Source organism: Episyrphus balteatus, chromosome 2, assembly GCF_945859705.1.
Source record: "Episyrphus balteatus chromosome 2, idEpiBalt1.1, whole genome shotgun sequence".
Taxonomy (NCBI): Eukaryota; Metazoa; Arthropoda; class Insecta; order Diptera; family Syrphidae; genus Episyrphus; species Episyrphus balteatus.
This window is the reverse complement of record NC_079135.1, coordinates 68,269,851-68,284,984: the sequence shown is the minus strand read 5'-3', so window position 1 is coordinate 68,284,984 and position 15,134 is coordinate 68,269,851. Positions and strand designations below refer to the sequence as shown.

General features: G+C 27.8%; 1 protein-coding gene across 8 annotated transcripts in view; it reads right to left on the bottom strand.

The window, feature by feature from the left end:
• Positions 1–2,633: 2,633 nt before the first annotated feature.
• LOC129912097 (allatostatin-A receptor-like) overlaps positions 2,634–15,134 on the bottom strand; it is a 164,823-nt gene continuing 152,322 nt past the window's right edge. For 5 of the 8 annotated variants that reach the window (XM_055990205.1, XM_055990203.1, XM_055990206.1 and 2 more), the window contains 3 exons: positions 11,903–12,058; positions 9,459–9,556; positions 3,215–4,588 (listed from right to left, as the gene is read on the bottom strand). In XM_055990205.1, the coding sequence (XP_055846180.1) occupies positions 4,465–4,588; positions 9,459–9,556; positions 11,903–12,058 (378 nt within the window). In that variant the 3' untranslated portion in view covers positions 3,215–4,464. Of the gene's footprint in view, positions 3,125–3,214; positions 4,589–8,067; positions 9,557–11,902; positions 12,059–15,134 lie in introns of those variants that run through there. The other 3 variants (XM_055990208.1, XM_055990207.1, XM_055990209.1) reach the window with 3 other exon arrangements.

The window sequence follows — 15,134 nt, the reverse complement described above, 5'->3', positions numbered from 1 at the left end:
TGCATGATTGCAAAATACCTATAGTTTTTTAGTCAACACTCAACACCAGCATTTTTCTCGCCCAATCCTTTCTTTGCTTTTTTATTTAGTATAAATATTGTACCTCTTGAGGTAGGTTGGAAACTCAAAAAGACTAAAACTGCCTCTTTCGATGTCAGGGGAAATAACCTTTTCTTTAGTATACCTCCGATGTGTATCTTTCTTTTATTAGTGGAGCCCTCCAAAATAAATACATTGTTGTTTTTCACTGACCAGTAGGTCGAAAAAACATTCAACTACTTTGTTATCCACACTACAAGTGTTCAGCTGCCTTTATTCTGAACTGAATTTGGATATAATAATACCATCAAAGTGTAATCAATTCGAAATAATCTTGTGAATTTCTTAGAGAACATCCGCTTTTGCTCTTTGTTTTTGTTCTTTTTGAGATATGTAAGAGCATTTATATTGTTGCTTGACATTTCAAAGCTCCGAAAAGCATTTAAGTTATCTTTATCTGTGTTTTCCGTGCGATAAGAATGGTTCGTACTTTCTAAGAAATCTTTTGTTGCCTATCTCACACTTTTTTAGAGCAACAAACAGTGTAAGGGTATGCGCCTTTAGATTTGTACTATTATTATCGAACCATTTAATTTGTCAGTATTTACCTATCCTAGATATTTCGTGAAGGGTTTTAGGAAAATAGTTGACAGCGTTAAAAGCTGTCACTTGAGAAAAAAACCCAAACCAGATTTGACTTTAAATATCTTTAATCTAAAACTAAGCCAATCATTTAGGACATTCTAGGTCAGAAAAAATTGCCTTGTACCTATCTAGTAATTTGTGTTGGATGTTGTTTAGATAGCTATAAGTATTTTAAATCTGTGCCTCGAAAACTTTCGTTTTTTTCAGTTTTTAGCTTATAAATTCTAAAGGATGCAGAGTTGTGGTTCTGCGGTTGTGCAGAAATTATAGCGAATTGTGCCTTCTTTAACTGGTTCCCGAAGAATTTAACCTAAAAATCAGTTCTGTGCAAATTTTTTTTTTGAAACTTAAACTTATTTTTTCTCTTAGGCGACTGTAATAAACTCATTTTGAGGTACTATAAAAAAGTATAGTTCCATTGCCAATTCTTTGCCTTTTTATTTCTTATACCTTACATTAGAAAGTCAAACAATAATATTTCATGATTTCATTGATTTCAAACAAAGTCAATTTTTACTAAATTTTCCTTTAACTTTTTTTGTATTCAAAAGAGTTTTAATTAAAAATACTAAAAATTTATTTTTAACTATACCGTTAATTGAAATGAACAAATTAAGACCTATTACGTATCGAAACATTCAAAATTGGCCAAGTTACGGGCATTTTTCGAAAGGAATATTGACCCACTACGGTCGGTTGAATTACCTACTTACTTTTGCGATTATCTCCTGTTTAGATGTACATTAACCGTGTTGGTGTTACAGATAGGACAAGGACCGCGCTTTTCGTGTGTAGGCCCTCCGTGACGACCATTATAACGGCGCCATTTATCAAAATTTTCAAACAAAATTTTACCATGTTATTCTTGAAATCCTTATTGATATTGAGTTAAAAATAAAAATATTCCTGCTTTAAAATTATTAATTAAAAACAAAAAAGTGCAATTTTCGGTTTTCCAGGGTGGCCATACCCCTTAAGTGTATATGATATTAAAATGTAATACCATAGATAGACTAACAAGATGAAACTGGCAAATTTGACAACTTTTTTTATTTTTTAATCTTCAAAAAATCTGGAATACTTACTTATTAAGTCACTAAAAGAGGATTCCATTATTTCTAGCTAGTGTCTCGGTGCTAACATTTTCAATTTTAATTAAAAAATAGAAAAAAACCCATAAATTTTAGTAATTACAAATAATGATGATTTATTCATATTTTTTTTCTCTTAAACCAAAATAAAACAATTTTTATTTATATCTAATTTTATACTTAACAATAACACATTCAATGTCATACTTAGTCAACTACGGCAATGAAACCAAAATTAAATGTATGCTACTTTTTTGCCAAGCATAATATCAACACATTTAGTTAATTTATTTATTAGTTCGCAAACGGGTGTTTTTTTTTATGTTTTAGTTTAATTTATTCCTGAATTAAAAATCCAATGGTCCTTAAATTTGTTTGCATCATTGTTGAAAAAAAAAACATAAACCAGCATGTTGTGTGTTAAACATAAGTTCTAACGCTTATATTCTAATAAAAGTCATACTGTTGCGATAGTTTTTATTTTTTTAGTACATATTTAATTTTTTTTTATATTCATCTCAATATCTACACACCCTGTTTAATATATATATATAAATTTATTTAGGGTAACCATTAATTAGTTTACATATAATTTTAAGACTATAAATTCAGTATTAATTAGTTTTTGTTTAAATATATATATTTATTTCTGTCTACATTCACAATTCGTTTCTTTTGTTTTCTTAAAATTAAATTTAACAATATTAGATTAGGTACTAAATATTTATTATTTTTTAACTAGTTTTTACTATTTAATTTTTTTATTATTAAATAAAAATACAAGTAGTTTTATTTACTTAACAATTTATGTATTTTTTTAACAGTTAAATATTTATGTATTGTATATTTAATTTATTGGAACGATATTTTTATTATTTATTTAAAATTTTACAAATGTTTTTAAAAATGTATTAAAAAAAAATTATAAAAATATTTTAAGTAATGTAATCAAGCAACTTCATTTCTCTTGGGGCTCTGAGAGAGAAAGTTGTTACTTAAAATTAAAAAAATATACAAATATATATCTTATTTATGGTCTTACTTGTTAAGAACTATCTGGTGAGTAGTTAATTCTAACATTATAATTATTTAATTGTGTAAAAATTGATATATTTTGTTTTAATGTAAATATTGATGTTTTTAATTTTATCTAACACGAATATACGTAAAAAAATCTTTGTGTCAATTTTGAAACATTCTTTGTATAACCTTCAACGCACCTTAGGATAATGTTTTTTTTTGTTTTTTATTTTAGTTTGTATTTACAATATAGTTTATTGTTTAATATTTAAATTACTATACAAAATGTACAAAAACCGAAAGTATCGTGCAGTGTGTTTTGTTAAAAGCTGAAATTAAAGTGCAGTTTAAAATAAATTTAAATGATTTTTATTGAAAATTAAAATAATATTATGTATAGAGGTATAGAAATATTTGTTTTAAACAGAGGATTAACAAAATTAAAAAGGGTGCCGGTGCAGTGTTATTTAAAAAAAATTTACAAAAAATTGTTCATATTGAAAAATTAAAAATCTGAAGATACCTACAAAATCTTCTAGTGAACATTTCTGGAAAAGAATCATTTTTCAACTCGTAGATGTTGCTTTTGAAATTAATTTTTCAAAAAAATATTCTCATTATTAGATACAAAATCTGGTTAAATTATGCTTCGATTTGTATTGGCAAATGAAAAAAAAAAAACAACTAGAATTGACGAGAGTAAACATTGCGTTACATCAAGTCAAAGTTGGAAAAATTGATCAGGATATTAAGGATTTCATTTAATCCACGTCCTGTTCAGAGCTTTTTTTGTTTTTTTTTGAAGCTGTGACATTAATTTATAACTCTCAGTATCATTGTCTTTAAGCCCCACACAATAATAACCATGTGAAGTTATTTGATGTATGAGTTTAAATGCATGATTTATAATGCAAAAAAAATTTTCGAAAAAATACAAATACACTGCAAGTAAAAATATTTGAAAAAAAAAAGTATTGATACCAAGTTCTTGAAACTTTGTTCACGGTTGAATACATATTCTATAGTTCCACGAAGTATACTCATACTCAACCCTATTCGAATAGACGAAGGGTCATCGATAAAAAAACAATGTCCTAGAGAAATGGGATGAGTGTTAGTACCTACCTGGAAACTTTTATAAATGTATTTTAGTAGGAAATAAAATTGAAACGTGTAGGTGGCGATTTGTCCGCAAGGATTTTTTTCAAATATATATCGAAGGAAACAAGTCGACTAGAAATGGTGGTGTTCATATATTACCTACGTGAATAAAACAGTTAAATTACGTTGACATGACAAATATTTTCTTTTCATTTCATACTTCCTTGAAGTCTAATGGCCCATAAACATTGAACAGGCTTTTAAATATTTAAATGACGTTTTTCGTATGGAACAAAAATCATTTAAGGATGTAAAAGCCTGATGAATATTTAAAAGGACTTAATGAAATTGGCCATATGGCATATATAAATACAGATTTGGATGTACCTCCTCCCCATTATCCTTAAAACCAATTTATTTCGATTCCATTTGATAGCAAAAAAAAGTGTATTGGCAAAAAGTATTTACGTTAAAATCTTGAACATTTAATCTCCAGAGTTTGATGCAATGTAGTTACTGCTTAAGAAAACAGAGGGCGGCAGAGTTTTAAAAAATCGGATTATTTATATCAGTTTAACTGATAATTTTTAGGCTTCTTCTCATAAGCTGCTATCTTTCTCTTTAACCTCTTTTGAATTGATTTAGACTTCTGTTGTCTTGATGCATTGGCAACCGCCCAATTAGCTCTTATTCTGAAAGTAAAACTCCTACAAGTATTGATGTACGAAGAATTGAACATAATTTTATTTCCTATCAGGAAGGTCCTTGCAAGATGTAAGTTCTTCTCGAGATATTGAAAAGAATACGTTTTTCAAAATATCGGAAGGGGTACAAGACTCTTAATATAATGCAAATTGAGAAATAAAAATTGAATACCCCTTCAATATTTGCATACAAATTTTGCTGTCGTCACAACTATCTCCGATTACCCAAATAAAACTTGACTCCCCCATTGATATTCTAGGAATTGGACAGCTTAATTTTGTGTGTTCCTCGGATCTAATTACACCAGTCAAAAATAATTAAAAAAGTGGGAAGCTGTGCCAGACTAAATCTTATTAATGGAGGGAAAGTTACTTTTTTCCAATTAACAAAGTCAAGGGTGATAGAACTCTTTTGTCGTGAAATTTTTTTTGGAAAACTTCAGATTTGTATTCAATACCTCTAAAAAAACATAAAGTTAGCGGATTGGGGTCAAAACTCTGCTGGGGTCAAAATTCTGCTTTTCGTAATTATGTAGCTATTCTGTTTTACAAAATTTTCCAGAATTTTGTAAAATCTGTTCTTCACGCAATATTTGCTGCTTATTTTATTAATTACCTACCTAATTGTGAACTTTTTGGTATTCAATTCATTATTATTTTTTTTTTGATAATATCAATATTGGATATTTTTTTTAATAAATTAAAAAAAAAATCGAGGAAAGGTTTTTAATGTTAAATATTTCCCAAAATTGAATTTTTGTTTAGTGAGTGATTATGCTATAAACAAAAAAGAGTAGCTATTAGCGGAATTTTTTTGTTCAGAAAAATGCGGGCAGAATTTTGAAGAGCAGAATTTTCAAAAGCAGAATTTTGAAAGGAAGAATAGAAGCAGAATTTTGAAAAACAGAGATTTCGTTAAAAAAGCAGAGTTTTGAAAACCCGGATTTTTTAAGTTAATACAGTAGTCCCTCGATAATGTGAATTACCGATAATGCGAATTTCTCTAAAATGTGAATCGCCAAAAATTTTCATTGTCATCTCTGTAATGTTAATTTCGAAAATTTTTAGACTCTATAATGTGAATTTCCTTTGCAAAAGCTTGCATGTTTTTCTCGTTCGTGCACGCAATCTTTGTATAGGTCTGAAAAGTGGATAACTGTTATTTGTCTTGACATTTCTTAATATTGAAAGCAGCTGCAGGCTGGAGATTTTTGTGCTAACATTTTACATCTTTTTATACGAAGTTTTTTAACGTTTTTTTTACTTGTATTTTGTTGATTTTTTTCTTTATTCAGTACTGGCTTAAACTGAGCTAAAAATAAATGTAATATTCATTGGTTTTAAGAATGTTTTAATCAGTTAAATGGCAATTGGAAAAAGTTCCAGTAATGTAAATCCCTCTAAAATCCGAAAACGCCTTGTTTTAATTAGTTCACATTATCGAGGGACTACTGTATTTTGACCTGCTGCTGCCTACTCTAAATATATAGGATTTTACCCTTTTCAAATCTCAAACATCCATATGAAAAAAAAAAAATTAACTTTATGAATTAATTTTTTTTTAAAGCTATGGGTCAAAACAACTATGTACATTTATAAAAAAAATTAACACTTTTGTCTAATATCTTTCAAATATTTGAGCAGATAACAATATAAGTAAGTAAGGAAAAGTTTTACAATTACAATAACTTTTAAAATATCGGAACTAGGTACACAATGTTTTTTGTAGCATATTTCTTTTGTAAAACTCATTATTATTTGCTTTAACTTTGATTACTTTTTTTTCAATTTGTAATAAGGATTGGCAGGAATCGGAGAATTGAGTTAAGTATGGGCGTAAAATTTCAATACTATAGAAAGCTTACAAAATTATTTTAAATTTATTTAATTTGTAAATTAATTTTTTTTATTGACACCTGCGAGGTTTTTAAAATAATGAATTCATTAAGTTTACAGACTTTCTACCAATTTTAAGTATGAAAAATCACACTGTGCAAAGTTCCTGTCAGTCATTTTGAATGCTCAATATGCTCAGAAGATATTAAAAATATTACGCACTTTTTAAATGCGTGTTATTTTTAAAAGCCTTCATATCGAGTTCTTATAGGGATTTCTTTATTGTTGTATGCCATGTTAATCTTTTCCTTTAAAAATTGATTTCAATCAAATTAGTTGAATATAATTCCAAGGATTACTCATCCGTTTTGTAAAAACAATACAAGCAAAAAGATTTTTTTTTATATTCAATTGAAAATCTCAAAGAAAAGGATTAATAAAAAAGCTTTATTTCGTATTAAAAATCATATTCTGGTTAAGGATAATCAGCAGAAAATGGAAGGACGTTTACAAAAAAAAAAAATTGAGGAAACATTAAAAAATGATATCTTTTGAAATATATTTTTTTTTATTTATTTAATTTTTCATCTGAAGTAACCTTGATACCTTTGTGGGAATTTATTTTAAAGTAGGTATATTTATCATAGTGATGTGTCAACTCGAGTTACTAACCCGAGCCAACTCGAGTTAAAAAATTCAACTCGAGTTGTAAAACGTAACATTATCAATAAATTTAATAATTCAAGACTATTTTTCTAAAAATATCTCAGAATAACTCTAAGAATTCTTAAGCCTTTCTGGCATTCTTCTTTAAAGAAGGTGTACAAACATTAAATAAAAATGTCATAAATTACTTACAGATTTGAGACCAAATAAAGAATAAATTAATAAATAAATGTAATAATGAAACTATACTATTTCGTGCTACTTATGTTTTGCCACGCAAATGTTCACAGATGAAATACGTAACATTCAGTACTTTTGGAGAACTTCATTACCGTTTGCGTTATTAATATTAACAGTTCACAGGATAAAGGACCCATTTCTAAAACATACAACCGAGTTTCTTTAGACAAATACTGCACATATCGTTGGCTTCAAGTTAAAAATAATTAGCTGATAAATGTGCATTAGGAACATGAGCTTAACCAAACCATGTAATGAAATTACAAACACACGTGCTCTTGCTTTTTTTTAGGTACTTAAAAAGTTTTAATACACGAAAACCGTAATTGAAGAAATTTAACCATAAAATATATTTTACCTTCAAATTTTAGATATGTTCATAAATAAATTTTATGAAATGTTCAAAATGCACACACATTTTGATATGATATTTCAATTAATAAACATGCCTTTCTTCAAAGTCCTTGTAACCATTTTCAATCATTATTTAGTTTGTAAATTATAATAGTTTTCACATAATAGTTTTCACTGTTCGATAAGAAATTTATTTAGGCAGTTTTCTGTCTAAGTAATTTATTTACTAAAATTCAATTCATGGACAAAAATAGTATAAAATGAGTTTTAAAAAAAATTTTTTCCCCTATTTTTAACTTTGAAATCGATTATTTCAAAAACAATTGGTAATATTATATTGATTTAAAAATTAGAATCAAATGCACAATTTTGCCTTTTGGAAATGGTATCATTTATTACTGTAAGTGTTGCCGTTGTTTTTTAATAATTTTTTTTATTTTGATAATTTTTTTTTAGAAAAATGCCCCTCCCACCTAAACGGGGGGAGATAGACCCCCCTAACAAAGAAAAAAAAATGTTTGTATTGAGCTCCTCTACAAAAACCCTTCATCAAATCCTGGCGCCCAACTTATCCTACTACGTGCCGAAACAACATTTTTGTTCTATGCCTAAAAGTTCGAATTTCTGTAACTGGGTTGAAATCGAAAAATTTTTTTTTCTAAGCCAATTTTGAAGTGATTTTCATAAAAAATACCTCGATCAATTGGGAAATAGATAAAGTTTTAGAATACATTTTTTAAATAGCATGTTGTCTTGAAAACATATACTTTAAATTGATGCCGAGGTTGGGCAAATGACAAAAAAAATTGAATTTTTGAACTTTGACATCTTATAAATTCTAAGTGGTTTAACCGACATAACATGTTTTATACATTGTTAAAAAGGTATATTTATCTTCTATCAGAAACTGTAAAAAATCGAAAATGGGTAAAAAATTGTCGAAGCTAGAATTTTTTCAATGGGTGAAGGTCCAAAAAACCGTTTTTTGCCCGTAACTCCAGATTTTGGGGGTGTTAGGGGATTTTCAAATACCGTTTCGTATTCACTGCGACTAGCTCTACAAAACCTGATAGGTCTCCGCCCGCGTATATTTTAAAACCTCATTTTTGTAACACCGTGTTATTTATGGAGCAAAAGAATTTGTTGGAAACATATTTTTTTTTTGTGTATTTATCTTGCACATGTTTGAAAGCAATATTGGTAACATTTATCTTCAAAGTTCTATACTCCTTTCGAGATGCAAGAATTTAAATTGCATTATACTGAAATGAATTCCATTTAACTCAGTTTCAGGGTTTGAAAAGTATAGTCCAAATGGGTTTTCAACATCAATTTATTCTTCTTTATGCGGTTCGATAACTTTATCGAAAAACTAAAACGAAATACCGCATGTAAAAAAAGCAGCTTAAAATATTTTCTTTGTATTATTATTATATATTGGCATCATGGATGAAAAATGATCTAATTTGTTTTCCAGTTAAACGAAGGATCAGGAATGGAATTTCATTGTCAATTTCCTTGCAAAAGGAAGTTTTTAAAACAATTTAGGACTACACCATTACTCAAGTAACAGTGTTTAGTTGTGTAGGTATACCTTTTAAGAAGTTAAATGTATATAAATAATAAATGAATAGAAATAGAAAACCGAAAATAAGATTGGGAAACAAAAAAACTGAAGAAAATAGAAGAAGAAGAAGGAAGGAAGGTTTTTTAGTGTATATAGAGTATATTCTATTGTGAGTATAAAATTTTAGAAATTTACAGCATATCGATATTTGAAGTGCCATTTCCAGTGGTCCTTGTTGTTTTTGTAACTTGATTCGGATGTAACAACGGAGGAGGACTGCCACACCATACAATCTGAAATAAAAGCCAAAAATGAAAAGGATAAAGAAGAATTAATGAAAAGAGAAAACATTGAAGTTCAAATGATTTCTTTTTGTTTCTGTGCAAAATAAGAAAATTGGATTTAAACCCGTTCAGTCTCATTAAAAAAAAAAATAAATTTATTTTTATGAAATTATAAAACAAGGATTCAATGTCCTTTTTGTTCGCATGAAAACAAAATAACAAATATATTTACTGGTATTGATCCTGCTATCTGTTAGGGTTAGGGAAAGGATTAAGCTACACAACAAATTGTGGATTGGAATAGGGATATGTCTGATTTTAAAAACATTTTGGAAGAGATAAGACTCATTTATTGTGCCAAAGAAGTATTAAATGAGAATAAGTAGGAATCAGACAGCTTATCCTTTTCCGTGCAATTAATTGTATATAATTTTAGATTTAAGGATGTTTTTAAGTATAGAGGATATGGAGAGTTGTGAATTTCAAGTCAAATGACATTGAAATTTTATAGATTGTGAATGAAATTTTTTAGACACCGATACATATTATGTTAAACTAATTTATACCCCACGTGATGCTAGGATGACTTCGAAAATAATGAATAATAATATTTTTTTTTAATTTATTTGGTACCATATCAAAAAGGTGACGTGGTTTTGGGTATAGAATTTGAGTTCACGGAACCGATTCTGATATTTACTGTTGCCGACAGGGTGTGCGTTGCAATAGAAATTGTATATTAGTTTGAGGTTGATAAAAATGAGACCCGATATCTTTGATAAAAGGTAAAGGCAGTGCCCATTTTTATATGACTTTTTTTAACAATTGATCTTAAAAAGTAGAATTAATAACGATAAGTAAAAATGGTAGTCTATTATTGCTGTTTATAAGCTCAAAATGCTGAAATTTTATAATTTTCCTGAATACTCCTATAGCCATAAGACTTTGGTGGCATCACTGTTATTATGTTGGTCAGAAATAGAAAAGTTGAAATAGGGACTATTAACAAGAAGCATTTTTTCTTCTGTTTTTACCGACAAAAACAAAAGATGTATTTTTTGAAAATTTTGGTTTGGACTAAATAAATGTAGCTTTCGCATGCTTTTTGTTTTCTTTATTTATGATCTTATATGTATGATCAGTTTACAAAAAGTTTCTAATGTAAGATTTTAGAATTCAGCTTGCTTTTAAAGGCTCCAAAAGTAACTTTTCAAAAACGGTCATATCATTTCCTCAAATTTTTCTTGAAGCTACATTTTAAAATTTCAGGATTAAATAAGTTTGATTTTTTTAAAGTATGTTATTTTTTGGTGTATAGAATTTTCTTGTTTAATCGACATTGGGCCTAAAATTCTGACGTCATCCAGAAGAGAAGATTTATAGTTTGTATAGTGTCCATATTGGCAGTAAACTTATCTATTTGATTTTTAAAGACATAAGAAATGAATGAATTTGTAAAAATTTATTTTCAATTTTTCATATGGTTTTTAACACCAAACGAATATGATATTTGGTTACTTGAATGAAAAAGACTCAAAACGAAATTGAATGTCGTTAAAAAATATTTCTTAAGAGTCATACAAAATTTTAATTAAAAAAAAGAAACTGATGATCAACAAAAAAATTATTTAAATTTTTGTTTAAGATACCTACCTACGAAATTTACCAATTCCAAAATTACAAAAGTGGATAGACGGAAATAATAAAAACTTAAAATTTCATATTTCATTTGATTTTGTTAACTACTCAGAAATTAATTCTTAATCTTTTTATAGGTATTTATTGATGTCAAAAATCTTTCAAGTGACCCTTAAATATACTTTTTTTTTATTGAAAAATGTGTAATTGAGAATTATTTTTGTTTATTAAAAATTACACATCCCTATAACCTTACAAGATGTTCTCTTTCCAATTATCTACACCATTAAACATTTTTCCAAGAAAACTCATTCCAAAACTTGACTTTGGCGATATCAGTTTCATTAGATAAAAGATGGTTGACAATTTAAAATAATTGCCAAGAACAAAATCCATACTTGTTGTCTCAAGTGCATTTTCAAAAGCTTCAAATCCCTCACAACCGTAATAAACAACAATGATTTCAAGTACTTTCACTCAGAACTGTTTAATTAGATGGTTTCATTTGGTTTCATTCTCAAGAACCCCCCCCCCCCCCATTAACTAATCCCTTTTTAAATTCCTTGATAAATAGCGCACCTATAATTTACTTTTTTTTTCAAATAAATCTAAAAAGGATATCTTTAGGGATTCTTGTACATTATCAAAGTTTCCTATCAACAATTTGTAACTGTTGCAATAAGAAAAAAAAAAAAAAAACAAAGAAACAAAACTTACCTTTCTAAATGCCTTTCGGAAGTTATCCGATAAAAAGGCGTACAGGATCGGATTAATGCAGGAATTTGTGTAGGCCAACACATGTGAAACGATTTGAAGAATCACAGTTACATGAGAGCTGGCATATAAATTTAACGCTTTCAGGACCAGTATCACCTGTAAAAGTAAAGAAAATCAAATTAATTGCTACAAAAAACTATTTAAAAAACACATGACATTAATGCAATTAACTTGAAAACACCACAAAACGTATAATGTAATTAAGTTCGTATTCCTAAAGACATATACCTTTCAAACTATTAAACTGGCCGTTGTGTTTGGGTTAAGAGCAAACTTTTCTACAGGTACGAGTAATAGGAACCAGCATTAAAGCATCGGGTGTGTTTGACAGTAAGTTTTGATAGAGAAAAGTTTACCAAGGCTAGAAAACTTTTGTTATACGAAAAAGTTGCTAACTGTCGGTAGTGTTTGATATTATAAAGCCAGCAATTTCAAAATATCACATCATTTTAGGTGTTATGGTGGACTGTGGCAAAGAAGGACAAACTTTTTTGAAGTGTTTTTTGATACCCACTTGTTATTATGTGGGTGGTTTTGTATATTTTTGTGTGTTTGTCCCGAAAACTACTTTGGATGATAAAATTTTAAAATTCATTTGAAAACCTTAATGAAACGTTCTAATGCTTAAATTTGACTTTTTCATACTCATATGATATTTGACACATACAACTAACACGAGCCAAATTTGTTTTTGTCAGCTGTTTATATTTTATATTTAGTTTTGGCAGTTGTATTCTAATTATAAATTTTTATGCATCAAAAGTTGTTATTTTCTACAGAACCTTTTTTAATTTAAAAGTTTGAATATGTATAGTTTTTTTTTATATCCATGAGAGATCTAATTTCAAGCGAATTTAAGCGCGTTGAAAATGAGAATTGAAATGGAAATTATTTCGTAGAAACTTATTTTTATATGGTTATAGGTAACCTCCAAATAAAGTATACCCTTAGATTTTTTGTAGGAATAACAATGAATTGTTGAAAAATCTAGGAGCAGTTTTTTTTTTTTTAATTTTTTGTAACCTATAATTATTTCCAAAAATAAAAAAAATAAAATGCACGACTGGGGTCGCACGTACTTGCTCTTGCAGTTCAAAGCACTTTTATGTTAGTTTACTTGTAGATTTTACGAGCTTCCTCTAAAATAAATTTTAAAGAAATATTGTTGAGGTTGGGGAAGAGCCGACATTTACACTAAATTTTTTTCATATAAAAAATTTTTTTTTTGTATTTGACTTTTTTGAGAAAAAATAAAAATGCAATTTTATTGCCATTGCTTTAAATATTACGTATACAAAGTTTAATCAAAATCGTTAGAGCCGTTTTCGAGAAATTCGCAATATCGTATTTTTTTGTATGGGAGGTATACGTTCTAAACGAGATATAAAAAAACAAAAAAAAAAAACCAACATTCAGAATTCCATAAAAATCATCTGTACCAAATTTGAAGAAAATCCATCCACGCGTTAAGGCTGTGTAAATGTGTACAGATGGACGTACAGACGCACGGACGGATTTGCGAGAGCTACTTTTTTGGAATTCTCCATCATCGTAATGTTGGTTTTGATTAAAACCTCAAATTTTTTTTTCGACACGAAACCAATACTTGCCCTATAGAGCAAGTAAAAAACTGATAACTTTAAATGATCAACTTATGTACGTATTAAAAACAGAGTTTAACGAAAATACAGTAGGTAATCCGTTTTGAAAAAATTGATATTCTTGAAACCTTTTTAAGATTTTTTTAACTTAAGATTTGAAAAACGCTTTTTAGTTGAAATCGATTAAGTCGTTTAAGAGAAAATCATAAACTAAGAAAACGTTGTTCGGGCGAAATCTATTCGCGCGGGTAAACGGTGATTGCAAAGCTTTTAAAATTCACACATTTCCTATAGGTATGTATTGTGGTTTCGATGAAAGCTCCTTTTGCTCACCCGAGTAAGCCAATAAAGCGACTGAAAGCGACATCTGGCGATTTAATGATATTAACTTAAACAGCTTCATTCGAGCGGATTCACGATTGGTCACTTGAAATATCACATATAGACACAAAATTTCTTAAAAATCATTTTTGGATTTTTAAAATTAATTACTTTTTTATTAAAAAAAAATCGTTTTTAAAACAGACCGACGAATTTTTTTTTAAACTTCGTATTTATGTGTACATAAAATAAAAATTTATTTCTAAGAATTTTTTTTTATTCAAAAACTCTATTACTTTTAATTTGTACTTTATTTTAAATTTATTTAAAATTTTTCATATTTCTTCTGAAATTTATATATTTTTTATAACATTAAGATTATTTTTTGTCTTGCTTAAAATAAAAAAGGGTAAATATTTGAAAGTGGTGTTAATTTATTAAAAAAAAACTATTAATTTAGCGTTTAAGTTAACCGTAATTAAAAGTTTTAACTTTATATATCAAAATATAGCAGCCAGTAAGGCCTCCATTAATCCTTAAATTTTTGTAGCAAATTTTACTACAGAGTTGTAGAAAAACACACGGCTCTCTTATGTGTACATCAACTTTTACCATATGAGCAAGTCAAGTATAAGGCATTATATTTTTATTTGTATGAACGCAATGGTGCTACAAAACACCCTACTGCCCAAATTAAAAATTCGAATCATCAAGGTTTTATTAAAATTTCAATGTAACTTAAGGTTCAATTCTTTTGAAGTATTCAATATTGTATTTATACAAATATGTTTGTACTTGTACATTCGATTGAATAGTTTCGATTTTATTTTAAAAATTCTTTCACTTTGGTATTTTTTTATTTGCTACAAACTTACTACACAAATCTGTATGAGAAGCGTTTTTTATATTTTATATATGAATTTACTCAAAATATTTATATTATTTTTCAGATTTTTGTTTACCTATAGGTAAGAGTTGTTACTAGTCCATAAATGATTTTCAATGTGTACTATGGTTGCTCTGAATGCGGACAAAATTAATACTTCGTTCATATCATAAGTAATAAAATGCAAATTTTCTAGATATATTTTTGGAACTTATTTTTCCAATTAAATCGAGGAGAATTTTCAAAAAAAGAAAAAAAAATTGAACAAATATAGGATGGCCGGAGTGAGTGTAGGCAATAAATCGCCGCTGTAGTTCTAATACCTCGCAACCCAGAAAAAGGCGATTTTGGACTAATGATGCAA